The sequence below is a fragment of the Gastrolobium bilobum genome, unplaced genomic scaffold (genome assembly GCF_033153095.1).
Source record: "Gastrolobium bilobum isolate Gb01-03AN ecotype WA unplaced genomic scaffold, APGP_CSIRO_Gbil_v1 utg6230, whole genome shotgun sequence".
NCBI lineage: Eukaryota > Viridiplantae > Streptophyta > Magnoliopsida > Fabales > Fabaceae > Gastrolobium > Gastrolobium bilobum.
In genome coordinates this window covers 80,132-105,900 of record NW_026895870.1, presented here as the reverse complement: position 1 = coordinate 105,900, position 25,769 = coordinate 80,132, and the positions used below count along the sequence as shown (strand labels likewise).

Sequence of the window (25,769 nt, the reverse complement as noted above, 5' to 3'; positions counted from 1 at the left end):
TTGAGAGATAACTTATATGCATTAACTGCAGAAATATTTTTTCTTTAAAAAAAAAAATACTGATTCGAATTTCAATAAATATATAATATGAGATAAACTTTCTCATATGTAATGAAAAAAACATTTCCCTTTTAAGTTATCATTGATTACGTTCCTTAAATGTTCATCTGCAGCAAAATTTCTTTTACCTTTCTTAATGAGGCTAGTGACAGTATAGACCAAATATTCTCCAAATACTCTGTCAACCAAAGCTTCCTGCGTGCTCTAATGGTATATAATTTTCATGTGTACGCCCTCCGCATTAAATTACGAATTATGATGGTGATGTGCTTCGCCACGTATCAAAACTGGTCCACCCCACCATTACTTTGACTAATGTGACAAAAATGTTTGGACTGAGTTAATAAAATTTAAATTAAAAAATAAATTTCTATTCCACATAACCCAACTGTACGCAAGCTGGTCCACAAACTTAAAAATATCATAAATAATTATTATAATTATTTTTTAAAGTTTACCTATATATTATTTTAAAACAAGCATTCATCTATTTTAAGTAATAATTAATTTTACATTTTTCACTAAAAGTAAATCTTTAAATTTTTAATATATTTCTGTATCAAGACTCAAATTCAAGATAATTGGTTAAGTTAAAATAATAGTGCCAATTAATTCACATGATTGGTGATAATTTAAATTTTTAAATAAATGTTAATCAAATATATTATTTAAAATCAATAATTTTTTGGATTCAAATTTTATAAATAAGTAAAAAGTATATGGACTCCACAGTTTGCATAGATTTTGATTAGTTCACCAATTTATTAAGAGATTAATGTTTTCTCTGTTATTAGAAATAATTTTATTTTATATATATACATAAAAGTGTATGAAATTTAAATTTTATTTAAATTTTTTCTTTTTATATAATCTCACATGAACCTCATACACTTTTGTATATGTGTATGAAATAAAATTATTATATGAGAAATATTAATTCAATTATTAATTCAAATTATTCTTTATCCATTTCAAGATGACATGTACTTTAGCCGGCCCGTAAAGCCCTCTCTCGAAGTGGCTTGACTAATCTAATTTCACACCCAACCTTGAAAGCTTCACTGTTGTACCGAGATTTGTTACAAAATTGCGTCCACACGATTTCCTTTCTGTTTTAATATTATATTTGAGGTACAAAATTTTTATTTAAAAATTCTTACAAATTTAATTATGTATTTTGAAGAATACAAATACTTGAATATATATTCTCCGAAATTTGTAAGAATTTGTATATGTGTTCTCCGAAATTTATAAACAAAAATTTATAAATATAACTCTCATTTAATTTCAGAATGCTATATTCTCCGAATAGATCCTATCACTAATCCTTTCTCATTTTTTTTTTTAGTTTTACTTTTTCTTAATTGAGTTTTTTCAATAGCTAGAAATGTGCAAATGGTGGGAATTAGACTCATAGGGACATGCACTTTTGATGGCAAATAGCAACATAAATGTAATTGGAAAACTCTTATTAAGGACTTAAGGGATACCAATACCACCATGAAACAACTAGAACTATATAGAACTATTAACCAGCTTTCACTCCAAAAGAATAATCCTTACATTCCCTCATATAAGAGAAAGAAGAAACAAAATCCTTTATAGGCTTTCCATTGCAGTAATGCTTTGGAGGAGAATGATAGCAAGGCTCCAATGAAAAGTCCCGTTCACAGGGTGGAAAATGGGTCTCATTACTGACTAGCTTATAAAGAAGCCATGGCTTCAAACCTCCCAAACCCTGTGCAACATACCCAAAAGTTGATAGAGAGGTAGTCACCAACACATCAGATAAACTTAGTAGATACATTTCTGTCAATGCCTTCATATTATGCTTATTATCATGAAACTTTTGTTGCTCTTCATGACTTGGCTGATAAACTTCTATTACTTCACCAGTAACAGTTGGTTTTTTCATATACATAGACCTTAAATTCTCTGCATACTCTGGATATAAAGATGTCACAAGAACAGCCTTTACAGTGTTTTTTTTCCCTGCAGAAGAAACTGAATTTTGCATATCTACTTGTGGCAGTAGTTTATGCTTTATGGTGCAGCTTAAAACTAGATTCATAACTGCTTGCTGTGGAGTTGAATTAGGACTAAATACTCTTATTTGGAGGCCTAGCCTTTCATCTGCCTTGGCCAAGTATGCTTGATAGAACTTGCTGATTAGTCCCCATGCCTCATTTGAAGGGTGAAAAAGGTAGCGACCCAAATGGTGGAAAACTGTGTCTTTTTCTGGGAACATTTTGGTAATCTCCTGGTTGAAAAATGGGGTCATGAAGAGAGAAGGGACAAAATATTGATCTGACTGCAAAATCAACAATGGAACCTTCCTGAGAAGATCTTGACTATGATCACAGTGAAAAAGTTTCTGAGTGTTACCGTGAGTGTAATGTAGATCAAGAAACAAAGCTGATGGTAAATCCTCTTTTGAATTGCTAGCACTGTCCTTCTCTAACATGGTCTGATATGTTTCTACATGCTGTTCATTCCACAAAGGAGACTCCTCAGGCAATATCCAAGTTGAATTGAGAAATGGCTCGCAAAATAGGCCATGCTTGTCTTTCCCAAATTTCACAAGTAACACTCTGTCTGTGAGGACACCATAAAGAAATGTTGCAACCATGCTGATCATTTGGTTCCCCAAACCATTAACAGGTGTCCAGACAAGGTATTTACACATTGCAGCAGCAGCAGCACCACTTTTCTTAGAATGTACAATCTTTGTCATGCTTCTGTTGTAAGCTCTACTATTAGGTCCACACCTTCTATGAATTTCTTCATAGTTACGTAGTTTAGATATCAAATATGGAGAAGGTTTGTGAGGTGAAGCCTTGCGGTATAAGTGGGACTGCACCCTGCTTATGCATGATGTTTCATCAAATCCAGAAGCTAAAAGTCCATGAAGCAGTTTGTCTTTGTCATCAAGATTACTAGCAAGTGGGGTTGAGTCATTTGTTGAACTTTTCATTGAAGAATTTTTCAAGTCTGCATATTTGGGAGAGATAGATAGAAGATCATAGACAAGTTAACAAATAGAGCAGCAAAAAAATTATACTAGCTATACACACCTACTTCTGATGGGGTAATATTCTTATTAGCTGTAGCTCTTCCTTCATTAGGAGTGCCATTTTGAAATTTTCCTTGCACCTTAACTTCGCCAAGACCATTAAGGTAGTAGAGTGAGTGAGTTTCGGTCCATAACAAAATATACAGAGCAAAAGGAAGTTGAATGAAAAATAGCTAGAGAAGACATTCAAATAAAAGGGTGTTACATTGTTACCTACCTCTGACACGGTACCATTATTTCTTCCTTTGAAGTTCTCATCTGATGTATCATGAACTCTTCCACCCAATGGAAAGCCCTTGGTTGTAACGTTCAGAGCTGTTTCTCCTAGTACCTTGCCTTTAGATAACACCTCAAAAAGAGGGAAGTTGGAGTTTCGGTACATTAAAGTAACTATGATAACAACAGGAAACGCCATGAAAAATACAACAAAGAATGTTGTGAATCTCTTGGAACTCAGCCCCTTCTTTTCCATTATGGCTTGAATGATTTCCTTCATTTATAAAACTATAGACGTCTGAGTGGTAAAACTTCAATGACAGAACTAATCAAACCCTTTTAGAATTGCGAAGAAAAAAGAAGGGAAAAACAAGACTAAGATTGGACAGTTTATTCTAACTAGAATGATGTAAAGAAAAACACCAATTCTCAATTCATGTGAGCTTTCTTAATAAAACAAAAAACCGGCCTTAAGGAACCAAACCATGTGGAAAGAGTCTTGATTGTCACATGCCAGATTCGTAATTAACCAGAAAATATGGATTAAAAGCCAAAAAACGGAACATCCTGAATTGAACTCCTTTTGACAGAGACGTATTACATAATGCTTATCTTATTTATTTTTTTTAATTAAGGTGGCATGAATATCGTTCCTTAAACGTTCATTTGGAAAGCTGAACAGCTAGCGTTTGATTTCCTTATCTCGATGAGGCCAGTGACAGTAAAGACAAAATCTTGCTTTAAATGCAAATAATCATTATCCTACTCAACTTGCTGTCTTGCTCTAATTAGTGGTATATTTCTAAATGTATTCGTACACGGTCAACATAGGATAAATGAATTAATATGAAGGCCATGTGCTTATAGACTCGAAAGCTTCATTATTCTGGTGAGATTTTTGATAAAAATGGGCTGCTCTCAATTCCTTCTATCTAAACATAAAGATGAAGGTTTTTTTTTTTTTTTACCCTTTTCCCGTTCATTAATTAAAAAATAATAATTTTGCCCCTCAATTAAAACTTCCACCAATCTGTTCCTGTTTAATCAATTAAAAAACGGGACTTAATCAATTAAACAGTCAAAACGCTGACCCGTTATTTAATCGATTAAGCAACAATGGCTTAATAATTAAATAACATCAATTTCATTTTTTAAAAACCCCAATTTGACAGATGAGGGTTATAATCGATTATAATCAAACCCTAAGCCCTTATTCATGATTTTGCCCAAAATCTTCCTCCAACCGTGCGGTGTGTTCGCAAAACAACATCACATATTGGTATGTATTCATCAATTTACACCACAGTTTTCTTCATTTTTTATTTATTTATGAACCCTAGTTTTTCTCACTATTGTTTGGTTCGATTGGATTGTGTTTTTTGATTTGATTCTTCAGTTTGATGGCTATTTAGTTTAGGTTTAAGGTTATGTATGTAGTTTAGGGTTTAGGTTTCATAGTCTTTTTTTTTTTGTCCGAATTTGATTTTTGATTTCAGTTTTTTTTTTTATTATGTTTGTTTGTTGATTGATAAATTATCATGTGTTATTGTAGGTTCCTGTAGTTGACATGGTTGCCCGCAAACGATCAAGGAACACTGATGGTGAAAGACGGACGAAGCAACGCCAAGACTGTCCTTCTTCTTCAGGGCCACAAGAGCCTGAGACTGAGTCTGTGGACCTCTCATTTGGGTATTTGCTTGATGATGATCCCTCGCAGCATGCTGTATTTATGCGTGATCTTGTGAGCAGACCCATTTGTCAGCCGAAATCATTGGATACAACATTCTTTATGAGGGAGGGATTTGACATAGTGGCGGTGTTGGAGGGGTCACATCTGAGGGTGTTGGTTGAGATATTGTGTCCCTATTCAGAGGTTATGGTGAGGGCCTTCGAATATGGATGAAGTTATTAGGGTACAACTTTGATGCTCAGCCTACAATGGAGTATAATGTGGATAACAATTCCTGGATTTGTGCAGGGTGATGCTGTGGAGGAGGCCAGGAGGTCTGGCATCAAACGTGGATATAATACTATTTATATTGTGGGGTTGCTTAGTGTTGATGCTCGTATATTACACTACATTATCACCCACATATTGTTCCCGCGAGCTTTCAATCATTTGAGGGTGCTGGAGGGTGACATTCTTATCATGTGGGTTGTCCGTCACGACGTACAGGTGAATTTGAGGCACTATATTTGCTGGATGATGTCTAAGGCCAAGCATAAGGGTGCACTTCCATTTGTTTTTCTGGTTCAGAGGATATTGGAGCATTTTGGTGTTCCCATGCAGACTGAGCGGTTGAAGAGGCTCACATGCTATAATGCCAAGTTTGGACAGTGTCTATTGGAGCAGAGCAAGATCTCCAAGATTAGGGCGGGTGTGTGGCAGTTCTCAAGATAGCTTGAGATAGAGGTCCTTGAGGTTGCCCGAGATGCACACATGGTTGAGGCTGAGGCGGATGATGATGATGATGAGGATGACCATGCTGACATAGAGGAGATGATTGAGCGTGAGGGTGAGTTTTCCTTTCATGATGTCATGAAAGGCATCAATGCCACACTTGGGAGAATAGGAAAGATGGAGCTTAAACAGAAAAAGAGATGGAAGATGAGGGCTATCTATTTTTGTGATTTCGACACTTCATCATAAATCTATGCTCATCCCTTTTTGCAACTACAACTATACGATGACCCTTCATACAATATAACTTCACGACATATTGTGTTTCAGATTTAGAACGGAACTCTTGATACACATATAATGGATCCTCTAATTGCCAACCACCGTACAAGTCCTCGTCACCATACAACATCTCTATCTCATCATCAGGGTGTGCCCAATTAATGAAGGAATAATACAGCCTTTCATTCCTAAATGGCTCAGCCGTACATCTAAAGCATGATATTTTTGTCAGAAACAATAACAACACAAATATAAAATGTTACATAAAAATTTAAATTTACTAACTTACCACTGCTAACTGGGTCAACATTAAGTGGTGGCATAACCGAAAAACTCTTGTTTACTGGGTTCATGTCAGCGTCAATATCACCCTCCACATCAGTATCTTAGGTGTCACCTAGTGGAATAACACTCTCAGGTTCTCCCTCTTCATCGCTGTTTATTTCCTCCTCCTCCTCATCCTCCTCTCCCTCCCTTAATGTTATCTGACTTAACCGTTGTGCAGGTGTAGATAAATTGACAACTCTGTCTTCTTGACCAAAATATTGTGAACTTCTTGTATGCATGTGTGTAGGTGAAGATTAACTATAATCAACTTCAACATATACCTAAATAAATTTTTGAAATTTCTGGTCAACAATTGCATCTATGACACATTCCATATTTTCATCATCATAGATATTGTTACTAATGTAATATATAACATCCTTACCAACTGTAGTCTCTACCCTAGCTATCATTCGGTGAATGCATTGGCTGCCTAGTAGCCCTAATTTTTGGTGAATTTTTCCTTTGAGCTCATTGTATGTAGTGTCCCGTTTAATTTTCATCATTTTCATTTTTCCTTCAAATTGAACACCATTGGGACCTTCAAAATGCCTCCCATCGTAGTAGATAACTATAATATATGTGTTTGAATTTAAGCTCATCTTTCACACGAAATTGGGACTAGGGTTCAGATTTTGTGGATTTGGGTTCAGATTTTACCAACAACAAAAAAAAGAAATATATAAATGCAATGGCAATGATTTCACTAAATTAAGGCTTTAGAGATGTTGGGATGAAATAGCCTCTTGATGGGTTGGATTAGACATGAGAAATATGAGAGATTTTGATGTAAGAAATGTGTATAAGTGAAATGAGACCGAGACAAATAGATGTAGGGGTTCTAGTGTTATTTAATTGATTAAATAATGGGATTAGTGTTTTGTACGTGTTTTGACTATTTAATAGATTAAGCCTCGTGGTTTAATCAATTAGACAAGGACATATTGGTGGAATTTTTGGTCGAGTAGCAAAACAATTATTTTTAATTAATTAAGGGTAAAATGGTAAAAAAAAAACCTAAAAATCAACATGGTTAAGTAAGTGGTATAAATACCTTGGTGATTAATTTTTCCTGATTTTATTTTATTTTTATTTTTTACTCTTAAACTCCCCTGATGAAGATAAAAAGCATTTTTTATTTTAATCCTCACACGGTTAGGATCGTAGACTTTATAAGCCCAATAAATGAGAACTTTGTAATTTGTAACCATAAGATCGAGAAATTAGGATCTTCTTAGCTGGGTAAACGTTAATTTAAAAACCAGCACAAGGACCAATGTCTTTTGACTTTCTTTTTCTTTTATTAAAAAATGGAATGATTAGGATTAGGGTGTGGTGTGGTTGATTAATCTTGGCACATGTAACAAATTAATCTTTCATTTTGTGCTTAGTGCTTACATCTACAAGGAGACAAAAGTCATGGGAGAATGGGCCATAGGTGGATAACCCAAAGCCAATAGTTAATGCACTGAGTTATAAAATAAAATACATATAATTAAAATTTATCATAATAATAATAAAATCAAAAATTGCTTTTTACTCTACTTTCTTTTTAATTGATAAAATTAAGAGAAACACATTTTCCAATATACTCTCTTTCTGTAGGAGTATCAATATAGACCGACTTGTAATGGGCTCAGTATTATTCAATTTAATGAATTATTGATCCATCTCTTGCGAGTTACTGGCTATTTTGGCTGATCTTTAAGTTTTCATTTGTATTATATAACTAATTGCGAAACGATGAATTGATTGAAATATTTTTAAAAAAGTAACATGTTAAAAAGTTGAAATCAACTAACATTAAAAAAATTTAAATTTTTTTTTTATGCAAAATACATGAATATTTGTTTTAAAATAACATTTAGATAAATTTAAAAAGAAAATTTTAATAATTATATCTAAGACTTGTAGGCTGATCCGGCCCATCATGAATGAATCAGAGCAAAATTAAGTCAAGCTAAGTTAGGACAATTTATTTTATTTTATTTAATCTTGTTGGCTCAATTTATTAGCCATCTATTTTTCTCAAATGAGAAGGTGTAGATAAAAAGGTATAAAATAATGATTTGGAAAAATAATTTACCTCGAGTCATTTGCATTTTGATGGCTTGAGTTGACTAAATCTTATTAGAATTTTTATTGTAAAATCAAAGACATGTGGTGGGGACACACGTAACTGCCATAACGGTCTGAAGTTCCAAAATCTACTCCAAAGAAGCCTCCTCGACCGTGACATGGTTTCTGGTTCTACCAATCTCTCTTTCTCTAAAAATTCATCTGTTGTCATTCCTCTCTACACCTCAATTTACCATTATTTTGTACAATCAAGAAGGCCCTTTAACTTTATCACACTGTAAGCACATACGCAGAATTTTCCCTTCATTTCATTCTGAAGTTTTTTTTTTTAAATCCATTTTCTCATCTTTCATTCTGCTAATTTAGACATGGGAATGAGATTGTGGAAAAGTAATATGAACAAATTACTCTTGGAATTTTGTTCAAGTCATTTTCATTATATGCAATGAAATGGTTTATTTTGTACTAAAAAAAATAAAATGAAATGGTTTATAAGAACACAAAATGTTAAATCTGATGCGTTTCAAACCTTAAAAAGGGACATAATTGATGTTGGCAAACACATCGTAAAACCATATCAAATTATTATTGGAATGTTTCTTTGTGTATGATTTTTCAGGTTTCTATGTTGTTGTTTTTTTTATTCCTTCATTCATTTTTCTATGAATTTCATATCTTAGAGCTTATATGTGCAAAAGAAAATTTCTAACATTCCTTCCACACAGATCTGGTATTCCTTGCGGTCTCTATGTTATTCTTTTAAGATGTTTGACTCTGGTTACAAGTCACAGTATATTGGAGGCCAGAAGGAAAAGTTTGTAAGGTATATAATACAAAAGCACATTTATGTTAATGTTACTGTTCCTAGTGTTTGAATGTAACATGTTCAATCCATTTTTCTTGTTATATTTCAGTTTAATTATTGTTTAAGGTGTGAAAAGGCTAAGTTGTTAACATAAGTGTCTCTGAATCTGACATACAGTGGATGATGTAGGTTGGATGATCTGGATTCAAATTTGTCAATGCCATCTAGCTCAAGTGGGATGAAGAAATTAAGGTTTAATTTAGATTCTTTGCCATTGCCAATTCCTGGTCGTGGAAGAAAGAATGCATCGAAATCATTTAGGCTAGGAGTGAAGAGAGGATCAGAGGGAATAAAAACAATTGGAAGATCACTCAAAAGTGGAGTAACATGGGCAGTGTTTCCAGAAGATCTTAAAGTGTCAGAGAAAAAAGTATTTGATCCTCAAGATAAGAACCTTTTGTATTGGAACAAGTTTTTTGAGATTCTATGCATTTTTTCTGTAGCTTGTGATCCTTTCTTCTTTTATCTTCCTTATTTCAACCACAAATCATTTTGCCTCGCAATAGATAACGAGCTAGCAAGTTTTGCTGTCACACTCAGAACAATATTTGATGTTTTTTATCTCCTCCGCATAAGTTTTCAATTCCGCACTGCTTACATTGCACCTTCATCTCGGGTGTTTGGACGAGGTGAACTTGTCATTGATCCTGCAAAGATTGCTAAGAGATATTTACGACGTTACTTCATTGTTGATTTCATTTCTGTGCTTCCTGTGCCACAGGTTTGAGAAACTATCCATTAAGCCACTACTTTGAATCTATGTATGTTTATGGAACTTAATGTTTCCACCTTTTCTTTGCTGCAGATTGTAGTGTGGAAATATCTTTACAGTAACAAACGTGCACAGGTATTGGGCACAAAAACGGCACTGTTGAGAATTGTCATCCTCCAATACTTTCCAAGATTTCTACGCTTTATACCTTTAGCTTCAGAAGTTAAAAAGACAGCTGGTGTTTTTTCTGAAAATGCATTCATCGGTGCCATGTACTATTTGATCTGGTACATGCTTGCTAGTCACGTAAGTGCATGTTGCTAAACAAATTATTTTGCTTGTTGATAGTATAACTTCTTTTTGTTGGAATTGATGAGACACATGGATTGGTTAAGACTCAGTAATGATAATGAGTGCATCTAATTGAATCTACTATATTCAAAGATGATATAACACTCTCCAACCATGTCCTAGTGTGGTTCTTTCTCATATTTCAATCTCAGTGCATCAATGTAATATATTAGAATAAAGAACTGGGGGAACTTTGGAAGTATGGTAATTTGGAAAGGTTAACAAGACAATCCTTTGAAGTGTTAGATATAAATGGATTGTAACCATTTCTTGTCCCGTACAGGCTAACCAACTGAATTATGAAGACAATTTACTAATATATGGAATAATAAGTTCATTCTTTTGATTCTATTCTATAATGTCACAGATAACAGGCTCTGTCTGGTACTTACTGGCCATAGAACGTAATGACACATGCTGGAAGAATGCTTGTTATGAAGTTGAAGGATGCAATACACATTTCTTGTACTGTGGGAGTTCGAATAAGCATATGTCAGGGTATGAAAGTTGGAGAAATGTCAGTGAGACTGTTCTTAAAAGTCGCTGCTTTGTTCGGGAAGATAACTCAGAATTTAATTATGGAATCTTCTCTCAAGCTATACAGTCTGATATTGTTGCTTCCATAGAAGTGTTTCCTAAATTTTGTTACTGTTTATGGTGGGGCCTTCAAAACTTGAGGTATATTTCTTGTCTTAAAATATAATACTGTCTGTATAAGTTTTATCTGTAGCTGCTGTGAAGTACCCAGTACATCAACATCAGACGTTAAGTACCCAGTAGTTCCAGAAAATTAAGTCCTTAAGGAAAACTTAAAATGTTCTAATTTATATATCTAGCACGTCTCTACCAAAAATAGAAAAACTAATTTTTAGAATGGATAAAAACCAGGTCACCTTACTATCTTGTGTTGCAATTCAATGTGATTATAGGGGCAAGAAGTATTGAACTCTGGAGAAATTGATCAAAAAGACTTCTACACCATCTTATGAATTAATTTTACCCATATTATCTCAACATTCACTCCATGCTGTCTTCACCTATTTCCCTCCATCCTTACATTGCTAACTAACATGTAAACAAATATATTTTGTTCCCATTGATTCAAAATATGAACTTTATTCAGTGTTATTAACACTTTAAGATAACATGTTGACACTTTTACCTTATATGTCCAACCAATGCAGTTGTTGTTGATACACGTTTGGTAAGTTGCTGCAGAATTTTATTGTTATTTATTAACTACTGTCTCCACCTAGCACGTTTGCATTTCAAAACACCTGAAATTGCAATGTTTTCCCAAGCTTTACAAGCCTAAGCCTCTTCTGTTTGATGTTTCACAGTACACTTGGTCAGGGGCTTCTAACCAGTACCTACCCTGGAGAGGTTATGTTTTCCATAGTAATAGCTATTATGGGGCTACTCCTTTTTTCTCTTCTGATTGGAAACATGCAGGTAAACAAAAAGTTTGCACTACTGATATTCATTTAATATTGAGGATAATTTTTTATATCTTGATTAACATAATACTTTTAATAGTGAGAGTCATTACCACAATACGAAGAGGAAAGTACTTGAACAAATTTGCACAATAGTTCTAATCTAGTTGTTATCATGCAATTGGACAGACCTACCTTCAATCAATGTCAGTTCGTCTTGAGGAAATGAGGATCAAAAGGCGTGACTCTGAGCAGTGGATGCATCATCGCTTGCTTCCTCCGGAGCTAAGGCAAAGAGTCAGACGCTATGACCAATACAAGTGGCTTAACACCCGAGGAGTAGATGAAGAGAGCTTGGTTCAAAGTCTTCCAAAAGATCTCAGGAGAGATATCAAACGGCATCTTTGTTTGAATTTGGTCAGAAGGGTGAGTACTAAGTATACTACTAGCTTGTGCTTTTTGAGATGGCTCATTGTTATACATATAGGTGCTACTTCTAAGTCTTCATTTTCTCATTAGTCTTCTGCATATGATGACATATATTTCAGGTTCCTCTCTTTGCTAACATGGACGAACGCTTGCTTGATGCTATATGTGAGCGATTGAAACCAAGTTTGTATACAGAGAGCACTTACATAGTTAGGGAAGGAGATCCAGTTAATGAGATGCTTTTCATCATAAGGGGTCGTCTAGAGAGTGTTACTACAGATGGCGGAAGAAGTGGATTTTTCAACAGAGGTCTTCTGAAAGAAGCTGACTTCTGTGGTGAAGAGTTACTGACATGGGCACTGGACCCAAAATCTGCTGCTAACTTGCCATCATCTACAAGAACAGTGAAGGCTATAAATGAGGTTGAGGCATTTGCTTTGGAAGCAGAGGAGTTGAAGTTTGTTGCTTCACAGTTTAGGCACATTCACAGTAGACAAGTTCAGCACACCTTCCGTTTCTACTCTCAACAGTGGAGAACATGGGCTGCAATCTTCATTCAAGCTGCATGGAGGCGCCATTATAGGAGAAAAATTGCAGAGCAGCGCAGGAAGGAGGAAGAAGAATCATATGATTCTGATTATGAAGGAGGTGATGATTCTGCAAGGGCCTTGGTTCCACATAATGAAAGTTCTTCTGGTTTTGGATTTGGTACTACTGTCTATGCTTCTCGCTTTGCTGCCAATGCACTTCGTGGTCATAGGCTACGTGTTGGAAGTTCCAGCAACTTTATGAAACTCCGAAAGCCCTCGGAACCTGACTTCAGTGTTTTTGACAAAGAGTGATTTCTCTGTTTATTCTGTTAAAGTATAAGGACTAGTTGCAATATCTTAATTTATAGTGCGTGTCCTTCATTAGTACACTATATGCACTTGTAGTTGTAGAGCATAACATATGCTACTCGTTAACAGGGTTACAAAGGGTAAAAGATTAAACTATGTATGTGGCATTACTGTGGGAATTTTGACTTTTAACATGTCCAATCATTAATGCCTCGTATTCACTCAACCATTTATCATATTCTGATATCCTGTCATTCAAGACACAGCTTAAGGCTTCATATAAAATAAGTCAATATAATCCAAGCACATTCTTCTTGCCTATTATATGAGGGTATGCAGATTGACCAAACTTGGAAAATCATCCTGTTTATGATGCAACTGTACGAACCAAACCATATGGATTGCTTGGTCAAGGAATGCAACAAGATTCCACTAAATAGAGTTGCATGGTCATCTCAGAGACATGCTGGATCCCAAACTGTTGTACGTACTAACAGCTGAGATGCACTTGTGGATGCCTACAATTGACATGTTACAATTGAGTTGCAATTTCTTTCTCATATTTCTTTGCCACAAATGGGTCACATCCGTTTCAAACTGAAAGGGGAAGAATGGGAAGATATTACAACAAAGAATATTAAAAAATAAAAATTGGTCGGTTCTGTAGGAAATGCCTTCCTTGATTACATGTGAGCATTCAATGACTACATGTGGATGCAATAAACCACAGAATCTCTTCTAGTAATGTACTACTCAATTCCGCCATGCAGAAGATACTTCCAAATCCACATCTTCTTCCCACCACGTGCTTACCTGCAATATAACACAATGTAGGCAACAGATTTATAACTTAACTAAGGATATGGCCAAATAAGATTTAAGATCTCACAAAAACCCACTATAGCGAGAAATTGGGTCAACTCAAATCCCAAACAAAACATCCAGGTTATGAACGAGAATCTTCTCAATCGACTTGTATAAGTATTTCAAAAAGTTGAATAGTTATGCAAGTTAGAACAATATAATTAAGAATAACATCACATTAAACCCATATTTGGGATAAAGGTGTTGTTGATGTTGATGTAGAACATCACATTAAACCCAAGAACTGTACAAGAACTTGCTAAGTATATCTGCCCTTAAATCTTAATCAAGAATGAAAAACTACATTACACTATAACCATTGGTACTTCCGTGTAAACAAATAGGACAAGAGGAATAGAACAAACTCTGAAGATACATGGAAACCTGCATTCCCTCAACTTTGTTAACACACTGTAAAGAATTGAAACTGTAATTTGCTGCACATGTAGGACTACAAGAACATTATAAAGGATGCAGTGTAGGACCACAGGAGTAAGCAAATTTTACGCAGAAGAAAAAGAACATTAAAATAAATAAATACGTCCATAGCAAACACACATGCTCAAAATTAACTGAAACTGATTAACTAACAAGAGAATACCTTGTAGCCTCTTCGAAGAAATTCCAGAGAGCTTCCCTCTTCTTCTTGAAGTCCCAGGACCCTCAACAGTTCTTCTTTGGCCTAGATCAGTCAATAGATTAATATGAAAGTATTTACGGTTAATATGCAATGAGGTAAAGTTTATGAATTTACTTCACCAAGGGTGAAGCGAGTTGCACTTTCTGCTACGCAAGCATAAGAACCATCCGCTTGTTTAAGCATTACCTGCCAAGGACCTGAACAGTTTTATGAAGAAAAAATTTAGTGCATCATCCTTATCATTGGCAAATAAAAGTATATTAGTCATAGATTAAGAATTAAAAATAAATTACAGTATATCTGGTATAAACTACTGGCTAAATACATTTTGTGCCCGGTCCATTATATGAATGGATATCCTGCCATTTTCTCATTGACATAGATATCCTGCCCCTTTTTTTTTTTTTTTTGCCGTAATATGGATATCCTGCCTTTACTTATCATGTAATATGCACCAGCAAAGAGCACGGACAACAAAGCTAGACTTTAATCATTTAGCAAGCGTTCTAAGTGGTTCCGTCCAAGCCAACAGAAATAGCTACAACAACCAAGTATTGATGATTAAAAACTAATGGAAAATGTAAACAACCAATTCAATCTAAAAGCTTGCGCTACTGGGTGAGGCTACATTAATGGTTTTAACTCTAACAGCATGATATTAGAGCCTCCATGATCAAGTGGTTACAAGTTCGATCCTCACTGCCTATTATTTAATTAATAAATAATTAAGTATTGTGGAATTTCTTAGCCCAAGTAGGTGGACCCGTGTATTATCCACTTTTCAAGTCCAGTGGACTCTCGTATGAAGAGATGTGTTAAAGAAATATAAAACCATTAATGTAGCCTCACCCAAGAGCTTAAACTTTTGAGTTGAATTATTTCTTTACAGGAAATAAAAGGAACAATATGGCCATATAATACGAACCTCGGGAGAATCTCACCCTAAAAGCTAGCTCGTAAGATAGGAGAGCCCAAAGTCCATATAAACCCCACACCAGACCCTTATGTTCCGATGTAGGACTCAAGTTCCATACATTGCAATTGGATCGTAACATTCCATTGCGCTCTGTAGCCCCGGCGCCCACGCGGCCTAGCTTTGCGATAGTCTTTTACTAGTCTTGGACGAACACTGCAATGCCAGCATCACCAGCCGCGCTAAGCCGCTCAATTGCAATTGACCATTCGATTGCAACTGGGAGACATAGTGAAAGACTTTGATACCAATTGATATGAACTTTGGGAGAACCTTACCCCAAAAGCTAGCTCATAAGGTAAAAGAGCCCAAAATCCATATAAACCCTACACCAGACCTTATGTTTCCGATGTGGGACTCAAGTCCTATACCTTGCAATTGGATCGTAACACCGTACTCTCATTTCCCTCACTAACTAGGTGATTTCTGAGTAGAAAAATTGTCCCTTGCTAGAAAGGGAAGCAAGCAATAACATTCTTCTTTGACATAAACTGGAAAAATGGTCTTCGCTGTCCAGTCTGATGTCAATATCAAATAACTGGTAAAAAAGCAGTAGTTTATCATATTTTTTCGGTAACTTTCTCAGCACAGCATTCCATTATTGTTTTAGTTTTTATTAACCTTAATATTTATTTTACATAATATGTGATGGCAGTATTAATAAGCAGAACAAATTAAGTTCTGAATATGCTTTAAACATACATGCATATTGTTTCTGTGTGTTTTGTGTTAACGTGTGCCTGTACAGATACCCATATAAATATATAGCTGTACCTGGGTACTGGCGGAACACAGCTCCACTGTAATTGACAATATATGGTGCTACTGCAACTGTCTTAAAAACAGAAAAAGAAAACAACCAATGCCTATTATTTTAGAAAAGGATCAATGTCTAGAGACAATTCAATAAAGAAGGGGTACCTTTGAATACTCTCTAATTCGAATGTAGAACACTGGAGTGAATTGAGAAAGAAAGCGGTAGTGCAAATCTTTGGTTGGGAAGCCCAGAAGGCCCAAATCAGCACTGTAAATTCAATAATTATTCTGTCATAAATAAGTATAAGAAGAAGTGTTTAGGCATGTGGTTTATCCAAAAAAAATAATAATAATAAGTGTTTAGGCATGCATGAAAACTAAAAAATAAATAAAAAAAATACAACATATACCGCAGTGTGTCTAGTTCAAGATTAAATAAAAGTGTTGGTGTTGATGTAGCAAATTTTTCCTGCAAAATTCAAGTAATTACAATGGGAGATATCCATCAAACTAAAGCAGCTAGGAGAAGCCAGTGTACAGAATATGTTCTATTCAATAACAGATAATAACTTTAAGAATTGCTCACACATTTGGCCTATAAAGGCCATCAAAACCAGAGCATAGATCAAGATTTATCATTTAAGACCTTACTAAACTCTATATAGAGCAAAATTTTGCATGCTGACCCAAAATCAAATCACATTATATTACTGCATATTATTTATCACCAATGAACAAAAACTAAACAATTTTGACTAAAGAAGCCAAGTCCAAGCCAATGCAGAGAAGAGTGAAAATTCATTAGCACATCGAATATTTAAATTCAAAAAAAGGTTCAGGAAACCTTCAAATGACAGAGACACCATACCACATACTTCTCTATATTAGCAAGTTCACGTGTGCTGCAGTTAATGAATATGTAGAGTGATGGAGGGTCACTAGACTGCCAACGATCTGCATTTGTAAGAAATGAAATTGTCAAAATATTATTATTTCATCATGCACATGATTTAGAAAGTAACACTGCATCACCAATATATGTCTCAAGAATAATTTGATAAATAGTCATCCATAAGTTTCAAGCATGGTAACTAGAAAACATTATTACTTAGAAAGCTATGGTAATGTCATTTTCCCCCAAGAGCCAACCTTCATTTTCATCTTCAAAGTCAAAATCAAGGGTATTCCTGATAGATCTGAAAAATGAAGTCATAGGTCCAGCTGGGACATCATCTAAGGAACCTATGGTAATGCCATCAATCTGGAAGCAAAACAAAATGGTAATTCAAAACATATGGTAATACCATCAATATGAATATGAATATGATATCTTTATTCAGAATCAATGTTTGTGAAAGTAAATAGTTCAAAACTTTATAATTTTCCAATGGTGTGATATTTGGTGGGCACGATTTTAAAAAATATGTCATAAATTAAATCGTAATCGATTCCTTAGAAAGACAGGGAATAAATTCATAATGAATTATTTTTCATTACTGAATCCAGAGCTGCTTTGAACAACTGACAGGCTCGACGCTTCTCTGGCTTATCAGGGAATACCTGCAATAAGACACAAATATAGTAACATTTTTTCCAAAAAAAGAGAGTAAAATCTACACATGAAAAGTAGTTCTTGCTTTAGAAGGGAAGACAAGAATGTATCTTCTTACTATGCAAGCTCTGGTTTCCTTTTTCTCCCGGAGCTTTCTCACAACAGCCAAGGCAAGTTGAACGTTGGCATCAATGAACTCATCTGAAGATCCCTTGAAATATTTAGGAATTTGAGAAAATTATGTGCAATGTAAGGCCAAGTAACTGTGAATGAGAACAGTTTCTTGAAGCATGAAATCAACGTTATACCAGCATACAGTATAGATATAAAAATCAACTAAACGTACAGATATCATGAAACACACAGCTGATAGAAAAGAAGCAGAATATGAACTGAGGCATAAAGAGCAATGATAAAAATTTGTTATGCTGCATAACAAGGCAAAAGGCACTGTCTGTCCATGAAGCACCGATACGGCGTTTTCGATACATTCTCGATGATACAGGATGTCGATTACCATAAAATACGTGTCCGATACGTTTCCGATACGCGTATCCGATACGTTGGAAAAAAATTTAAGGAGTATCGGTGCTTCATAGCTGTCTGTCAATACTAACACTGCAAGCGACAAGATCGTCAATAATTTAAAAATGTGTAATATAACCTACTTAGTTTGGGAACTTAGTATTTCATAGTATACTCTCTCCAAAAGCATACAGCTAGATTCAACAAAGGACCAAAAGTAACAATAACTAGTTACTTATAACGTTTGCATCATGAGAGCAAAGAATAGTACCTTATAAGAAGATATGTTGCTGGGTAAGGGCCTGCAGACAAACACCAGGGGAAAAATCAGGAAAAGAATGCCAGCACACAAAAGCTAAGTTTGGATTAACTTATTTTGACTAGAAAGAAAAACTGCAACAAGTGTAGGTTAAACGCATGTTGTCTGTCTATCCATAGAAAAAATAGTAATAATATGTAAGACCATAAGAAGAAACAAAATCATCTTGAGTGCACACTTGTCAACTGAATGTAGATTTCCAAAATGATATTAACTGTAATATAAAAACATTGAAATCATGCATACACAAATGTAAAAGCAATCATAAGTATAAGACTAAAGTGAAGATAAGTTAGAAAGAAGAAGATTTTTGGAAATTGGGGTTCAATGTTTTAGCACTGGTCATTCAAAGTGAAAAATGAAAGGAAAGAGAAGAGGGAATAGTAATAATATATACGGAAAATCGATCTCGAGGCGAAGTAGTCCATCCTGAAGAGCATAAGAAAGGGAATTAGCAGCATCAGTGACGAGAACTTCATAGGATTTTGGTTTGTAAACAGAGACACCGCCCTTGGGATCAAAACCTGGCTCTGAGGGTACAGCTTCTCTTCCTTTTCCAAGGCTTTGGATTTTGGTAACGAGCCTGAATGGGAGGTTTCGAAGAGGTTGAGTGCTAGAAGAAGAAGAAGAAGAAGAAGAAGAAGAAGAAGATGGAGTTAAAGAAACAATGGGGCGAAGGAAGGTGAGGTTGTAAGGTGGAGATGATGAAACTGACACCATCAACACCATCGTGTTTGTGTTGTGTGTGTCACTGGCGCCACTGTCAACACACAACATAAGAATGATGGATATTGGATAGATAGGATGATGACGTGTCGTTTTGACAACGTTGTTAATCTCATTGCTATGTCAATTGGGCCAACTCCGTTACTGGGCCACATATATGCCTTTATTGGCCCAAATGATGATTAGTGCAACTGCGACAAATCAATTGTTTTATGAAGACTGTTATGTTATTGAGAATTTTTGTTTCTCATAAATAAAATAATTTTTTTATATACATGGGCTCTATATTTTTATTTTATCAAGTACATAGTGTAATTAATATATACAGAGATAGGATCATTTCATATCAGTGTTAAATTTGAAATTTGATACTTCATCTGAGAGTCATTAAATCAAAAAAGATCAACGACTCTGATTTGTAAGTATGTGACGTCATTGATCTTTTTTGATCTAACGGCTATCAGATAGGGTATCAAATTAAATTTGACACTGATGTCAAATAATCATACTTCACATATATATATATATATATATATATATATATATATATATATATATATGAAGAGAGATATTCTCACTACCAAAATTTTTCACTACTAACTTACTACCTATCTAATCACCATTAGATTAACATTTTACCTCTCTTCAAAAACTTTTTAACATTCTCTCTCTTTGATCCAATGGTGATGTGATGGGTAGTAAGTTAGTAGTGAAAATTTTTGGTAGTTAGAATATCCTCACTATATATATATATATGGGCTTAACATTTATGTAGTAGCCGTAGATAGTGTTATCTACAGCTGACACAGAAAAGTGAGCCCCACGGCTTTTTTTATAAAAAAAAAAAAAAACTCAGGATTCGTTGCTGTATCCTAGGATTCGGACGTATATCCTTGCTTGCAGTAAGTACAGCAGCTGCAGAAATCATTTTGCCTATATATATATATATATATATAATGTCGATATGTAGATGATTTGCTATGGTTTTAATATTTTTTATTCGTTAAGAAGTAATTAAAATGATAGGTAATTTGTTTTAAAAAATGCTAATTTTTTTATAAAATATCATGTTAAAAACTTTTGTAATGATACATAAAGAAATATAAGATTATAAAAGTATTTACATTTAATACTTCGAAGAGCTATAGTTTTTTGAAGTAATTAAAAAATTACTTTAAAAATTTATTTGATCAAAATTTCAGTCAAATTTAGCTTTTTTGTAATTTGTAAATTCAATTTCTATCACTAAAATCTATGATCTCCATCGTGTTCATACGTTGGTTGTCCAAACTCCAAATGGACAACAAAACCTCCGCATAAAATGGGGAGTGGATCTTCTTATGTGAAAAAATAGTCATGTGATCATGTTATTTGATTATAATTATTTATTTAAAAATTATACACTTTTTTTCTCTTATTTCATCATCAATAAATGGTTGTGATCAAATAACATGACCATATAATCAAATAACATGACTACATGACGATTTTTCCACGAGAGAGGATGCACAGCCACACGAAATACATAAAGATGCCCTAACAGATTGTGAATGGACGTCTCAGATTGTTTTATGACATTTTGTTTAGAGAGAGAGAGAGAGAGAGAGAAACATAGGATATGAATGAATGAACTCTTTCTTTTCATCTATAGTTATCATTCATCTATCTTCTGTTCCATTCATACCCACATTCCTGTTTCATGTGATTTGAGTTCTTCTCTCTAACCCCTTCTTCAAAATTTTAACTTTTTCTCTTTTGTTATCTCTATCTCTGCTGAAGTTATTACCTTGAACTGTGAAGAAATGGCTGTGGCCATGGCTGCTTGGAGTCTTGGACTTCACTTCATTGCTACTGATAATAGCTTGAGAGCTTTGGAAAAAACCATTTCCAGTGCTCCTGTCTTGAAGGCCTCATCTGGGTTTGCTCCTTCTAAGCCATGTTACATCCTTCACAGAAGTAGGTAGGCTACCTGGGATCATTGGCTACTTATGGATATGACATTTTTGGTCTTTTTTATGTTGGTCTCAATATCCTTGATTATACTGGTTGATACTGAATCATAAGAATTCTAGTTTCTATTGATGATTATTAGTGTCTCCTATTTCGGTTGCTATTGTAATGCTTCACTTTACAATTTACTTAATTCTATTAATGCTCCAAGAAATTTTGAGTGTGAAAAAATAATCAAGTGGATTTCATACACTGATATTTGGTTCCTCTTCTTTGATGTGTTAATTCTGGCAAGGAATTTATTCTATTTATTCAGCTTTGATGTTGTTAGCTTGTATCTTGCCAAGGCTATGTATGGTCTGACTAATTAAGATAGTAGGCTTGTTGAGTGCTGAAAACATTCACTGCTATAGTATCTCCATATCTCGTCTTCTTCTTTTTTTGGAAGACTCGTAAACATTTAAAACTTGCAAAGTGAGTGTAACCTCAGCTAGGACTGCACCACAATGACATGTCCATTCTGTGTTAATTGTATGTACCCTTTTGTCAGAATGTCATCTTCTGGAACTACAATTATCCCACGTGCAGCACCTGTTACTGATGTGGAGGTATTTTGCATGATAACCTATATGATTGTCACTTATTGCATGTGAACGTCCAATACTTCATTTTTCTAATGTTTGTTGACCGTGATCAATGGTCAGTAAAAGATTTGCTTTCAATTTCTTTTCTGTGGAGAACAGGATGGAAATCAAGGTGAGACTGATACCATTCCAACTCCTATAGTTATAATTGACCAAGACTCTGAGCCAGATGCTACTGTGGTGGAGATCACTTTTGGTGATCGGCTTGGGGCTCTTCTTGACACTGTAAGCCATTCTCTGAGTGAATCTATGCTTGTTCTATTTTATTTTATTTTATTTTATTTTATTTTTGTATATTTTTTTATTTTGTCAATACAGAACTTGTGGGGTAAGCAATTTCTCATCATGTATTATTATTATTTTATTTCATTGAAACATATTTGATAGTGTGCATTGATAGAAATATTTAAAAAATTAACTCTCTACACGGTTGCAGATGAATGCATTAAAAAACTTAGGTCTCAATGTTGTCAAGGCAAATGTCTTTCTGGATTCCTCTGGCAAGCACAACAAGTTTTCCATCACAAAAGCGTAAGTGTTACATATGTTGCGCAATGCGCATTATTTATTGGATTGTTACAATGCATATGTTATTGTCCAATCCTATGATTGGTTTTGTGCTATTGCTGATGTATGCTAAATGGTTGTTAATCATGGTTATGTTGTTTTGTCAATGGGAGTCATTTCTTCTAGTCGAAGCTAAGTTGGTTCCTCTGTCATTAAATTATTGTACAGAGGCAAAAGAAAATGAGATAATTTTTAATGGTTAATAATTCTTAAGGATAAAAAGAAAATGCATGGTTAGAATCAGATGATTTTTAATTTCCTTTGATGATTCTTAGAATAATATACTACAAATTCATAAAATAGGCACTACTCTTATGGAGAAAATCCTCTGAATGACTTCTGTAGTGAGATTCCACTTGGGCTTAGGGTGTCAAATCTCAAGTATTTGCAAGTAAGACTGACACCAGAATTGGCCTGCCTAATAATTACTCGAAATTCACTCTAGAACAGTGAACTTCGTTGGGCAACTTGGGTTCAATTTCATCTTTTAAGAAACAAATATCTTGGATCAGGATTTACTAGTTTCTCTAGTATTTCATTGGATATGCTGGTGGAGCTTTTTGCAGTGATACTGGCAGAAAAGTGGAAGAGCCAGAGTTGTTAGAGGCAATTCGTTTGACGATTATAAATAATCTGATACAATATCACCCGGTATGCTTACAAACTATCCTCCTTTTCTTTGGAGAATGATTTGGTTAGATGCCAACAGGTAGTTCTCTTCTAATTAGAGTTTTGGTGGTTTAGGAATCAAGTTCCCAGTTAGCAATGGGAGCAGCATTTGGACTTGTACCCCCAAAAGAGCAGGTGATGAATGTCTATTCTTTTTGGTTTCAGTTGTAAAACATGAACTTTTCATTCTTTCTGGTAACACGCAGACAAGTTTTGTGAAATATATATATGAATGTGATGTAAACCCAAGATGTTAGGTTTCTACTACTTTGTGATTTGTGTTGCTTAACATGCACTGACTTAAGCATGCTTGGTTTCTCCTTTGTGGCAATTTTAATATATATATTGTTCATCACGTCTGTCCTCTACCATAACCATAGAAAAGAGTGTGTTAAGTGGAGATGGGTTGGAGACTTGGGATTAGTTATATGAAGTGGAATTTTCCCCTCTTTTATTTGTAAAGTTCATAGCTATACTGTGTTTGAAGGAGAGCTCAGTACCACTCACAGAGGATGGGCTTGGTTGCAAAAGTGAGAGAATTTCTTTTAAGGAAAGGAGGTTTACAAGGCAGAAGGGTAATGGGAGACCAGTGGTAGAAAGTGGAAAAACTTGATTAGAGAGCTGGAGGTGTGTTTTGTTAGTCCTTTAATTTGTATTTAAATTCATAGATATCTATCCTGTTTAGTATAGACAATTGCATTATCCCTATTTGTTTGACTAATATCAGTCAATTTTAAACTGCCTTATCAAAGGCTTGAGAAAACAAAATTTTAAATGATCTTCCCCAAAATTATGTCTAACCAGCTTGTTTAGTTAGGGTGCCAAGAAAAGGGTGAGAAGTATAATAGCTAGAGGTTTATCCTGTAACAAAAAAAAAAAGTTTTATATTTTTTACTTCTATTACTGATTGGTATCAGGGAACAGTGACTTTTTTCTCCTATTAAGCCATACTCGTAGAAGAGTAGAGAATGTATTGAGGAAGCTTTGATGTTACCGGACAACCTTGTTTATATTTTGTAACATCTTTCAGGTTGTTTATATTTTGTAACATCTTTCAGGTTGATGTGGACATAGCAACTCAGATAAACATTACTGATGATGGCCCAGATCGAAGGTGATGCATTCATTTGGTTCTTCCTTAACAAAATAGATAATCTGATTGAAACAGAAAATTGTTTAGTTTAAAGTCACATAATATTTGAGGTCTTAGAAGCATGCTCAGTGCTAGTGTTGAATTAGTATAGTACTTCTGGGCAATACATGTATGTTGTTGCTCACTTGTGCTTCATTTTGTAGTTTGCTATATGTGGAGACGGCTGATCGGCCTGGATTACTGGTTGATCTTGTAAAGATTATTACTGACATTAACATTGCTGTTGAATCTGGAGAATTTGACACTGAGGTATATATATCATTATCCAAAATGTGCAAATTTATTTTTTCTGACCTAGTCATTCAAAAGGAATGTATCAATTTAATTATTGAGCCCAAAAGAAAGGGGGAATGTATCAGTCTGATCATAAAGCTTTGTTGTTGAACATAGGGGCTCTTGGCTAAGGCAAAGTTTCATGTCAGCTACAAGGGTAAAGCTATCATCAAGCCTCTCCAGCAGGTAACTTTAATCTTGTATTGAATGATAAGAAATCAAGATTGCCTCATACATTGAAGTAGCCAAGTAGGTTCTGATGAAGTTTGAGCATCTGGTGATAGACTTTACATGTTGGCAGCATGACTCTTCAGTTTCTGAACGGATTTTTATATTCATCTTTACCATCTGGCAGGTTCTTGCTAACAGCTTGAGATATTTCTTGAGGCGTCCAACGACTGAGGAATCCAGTTTTTGAGTGGCATCTCTTACAACAAAGTGCAGATCATTGTATTTTCTTTTGGAATATAACCACCATCATGGAATTGTAGAATGTTTGCATTCATTTTTTCATTTGGAGGACAAATGAAGAATGTGATTAACCTATAGCTGGAATGCATCTGGAATGCATTAAATCAAAAAATTGAATTAACATGGATAGGAAAGTTCAAATGCTTGTGATTTTTTATCATAATATTCATTTCATACAAAATACAGTGTTTATGATTAGCATCATGAATAAAAGTTTTGGCTACTGCTTTTGAGCAACTCAAGATTACTAGTCCTACAATTATTGAAATTAAGATAGAATAGCAGTTTTGGACACAAGAAAATGTTAAAGCGCTTGCTGCAAACTCCAAGAACCCTTCTTATGGTTATTTATTCTTACGGGTAACTTTGAAAGTGAATTTCTAGCCAAAAGGAAAAAAGTGAAAGGAAAAGATATTGATGACAGATGGCTAGATTTTCTTCAGGTATGTGATTCATTTGAAGTACTTAACAAGATCTGTATGTGTAACATATTAACATCATCTAATAGCTTAACTTCATCTGTATTTTTTTTCAAGATTTAACCTGTTTTTTTTTTTAATACAATTTTTTTATGTTAAATGTTATCCTAATTGAGTTTTTTTTTGCTTTATGCTTGA

General features: G+C 34.5%; 4 protein-coding genes across 5 annotated transcripts; 2 read left to right on the top strand and 2 right to left on the bottom strand.

Moving 5' to 3' along the window:
• Positions 1 to 1,588: 1,588 nt before the first annotated feature.
• LOC133296523 (probable fucosyltransferase 8) lies at positions 1,589 to 3,605 on the bottom strand. Its single transcript, XM_061495522.1, has 3 exons — positions 3,351 to 3,605; positions 3,135 to 3,306; positions 1,589 to 3,051 (listed from the first exon to the last, which is right to left on the bottom strand). The coding sequence occupies exons 1-3, from the start codon at positions 3,603 to 3,605 to the stop codon at positions 1,589 to 1,591; spliced, it is 1,890 nt and encodes a 629-aa protein (XP_061351506.1).
• Positions 3,606 to 9,202: 5,597 nt separating this feature from the next.
• Positions 9,203 to 13,073, top strand: LOC133296517 (putative cyclic nucleotide-gated ion channel 8). 2 transcript variants are annotated; one of them, XM_061495517.1, is made up of 7 exons: positions 9,203 to 9,261; positions 9,433 to 10,024; positions 10,109 to 10,321; positions 10,734 to 11,044; positions 11,707 to 11,818; positions 11,992 to 12,228; positions 12,351 to 13,073. In XM_061495517.1, the coding sequence occupies exons 1-7, from the start codon at positions 9,203 to 9,205 to the stop codon at positions 13,071 to 13,073; spliced, it is 2,247 nt and encodes a 748-aa protein (XP_061351501.1). The 2 variants fall into 2 exon arrangements, with proteins under 2 accessions (XP_061351501.1, XP_061351500.1); XM_061495516.1 differs by having other exon boundaries at positions 9,203 to 9,276.
• A 387-nt stretch (positions 13,074 to 13,460) lies between these two features.
• LOC133296518 (protein LPA3) lies at positions 13,461 to 19,447 on the bottom strand. Its single transcript, XM_061495518.1, has 12 exons — positions 19,097 to 19,447; positions 18,652 to 18,682; positions 17,974 to 18,066; positions 17,801 to 17,863; positions 17,453 to 17,564; positions 17,172 to 17,257; positions 16,714 to 16,772; positions 16,469 to 16,571; positions 16,322 to 16,382; positions 14,689 to 14,771; positions 14,536 to 14,616; positions 13,461 to 13,883 (listed from the first exon to the last, which is right to left on the bottom strand). Exons 1-12 carry the CDS (start codon positions 19,426 to 19,428, stop codon positions 13,824 to 13,826), a joined length of 1,164 nt encoding a protein of 387 aa, XP_061351502.1. The 5' UTR covers positions 19,429 to 19,447; the 3' UTR covers positions 13,461 to 13,823.
• Positions 19,448 to 21,002: 1,555 nt separating this feature from the next.
• LOC133296519 (ACT domain-containing protein ACR11-like) lies at positions 21,003 to 25,380 on the top strand. The gene is made up of 10 exons (XM_061495519.1): positions 21,003 to 21,385; positions 21,926 to 21,983; positions 22,119 to 22,244; positions 22,456 to 22,550; positions 23,153 to 23,237; positions 23,331 to 23,390; positions 24,314 to 24,369; positions 24,552 to 24,657; positions 24,799 to 24,867; positions 25,037 to 25,380. Exons 1-10 carry the CDS (start codon positions 21,228 to 21,230, stop codon positions 25,097 to 25,099), a joined length of 876 nt encoding a protein of 291 aa, XP_061351503.1. The 5' UTR covers positions 21,003 to 21,227; the 3' UTR covers positions 25,100 to 25,380.
• Positions 25,381 to 25,769: the final 389 nt, after the last annotated feature.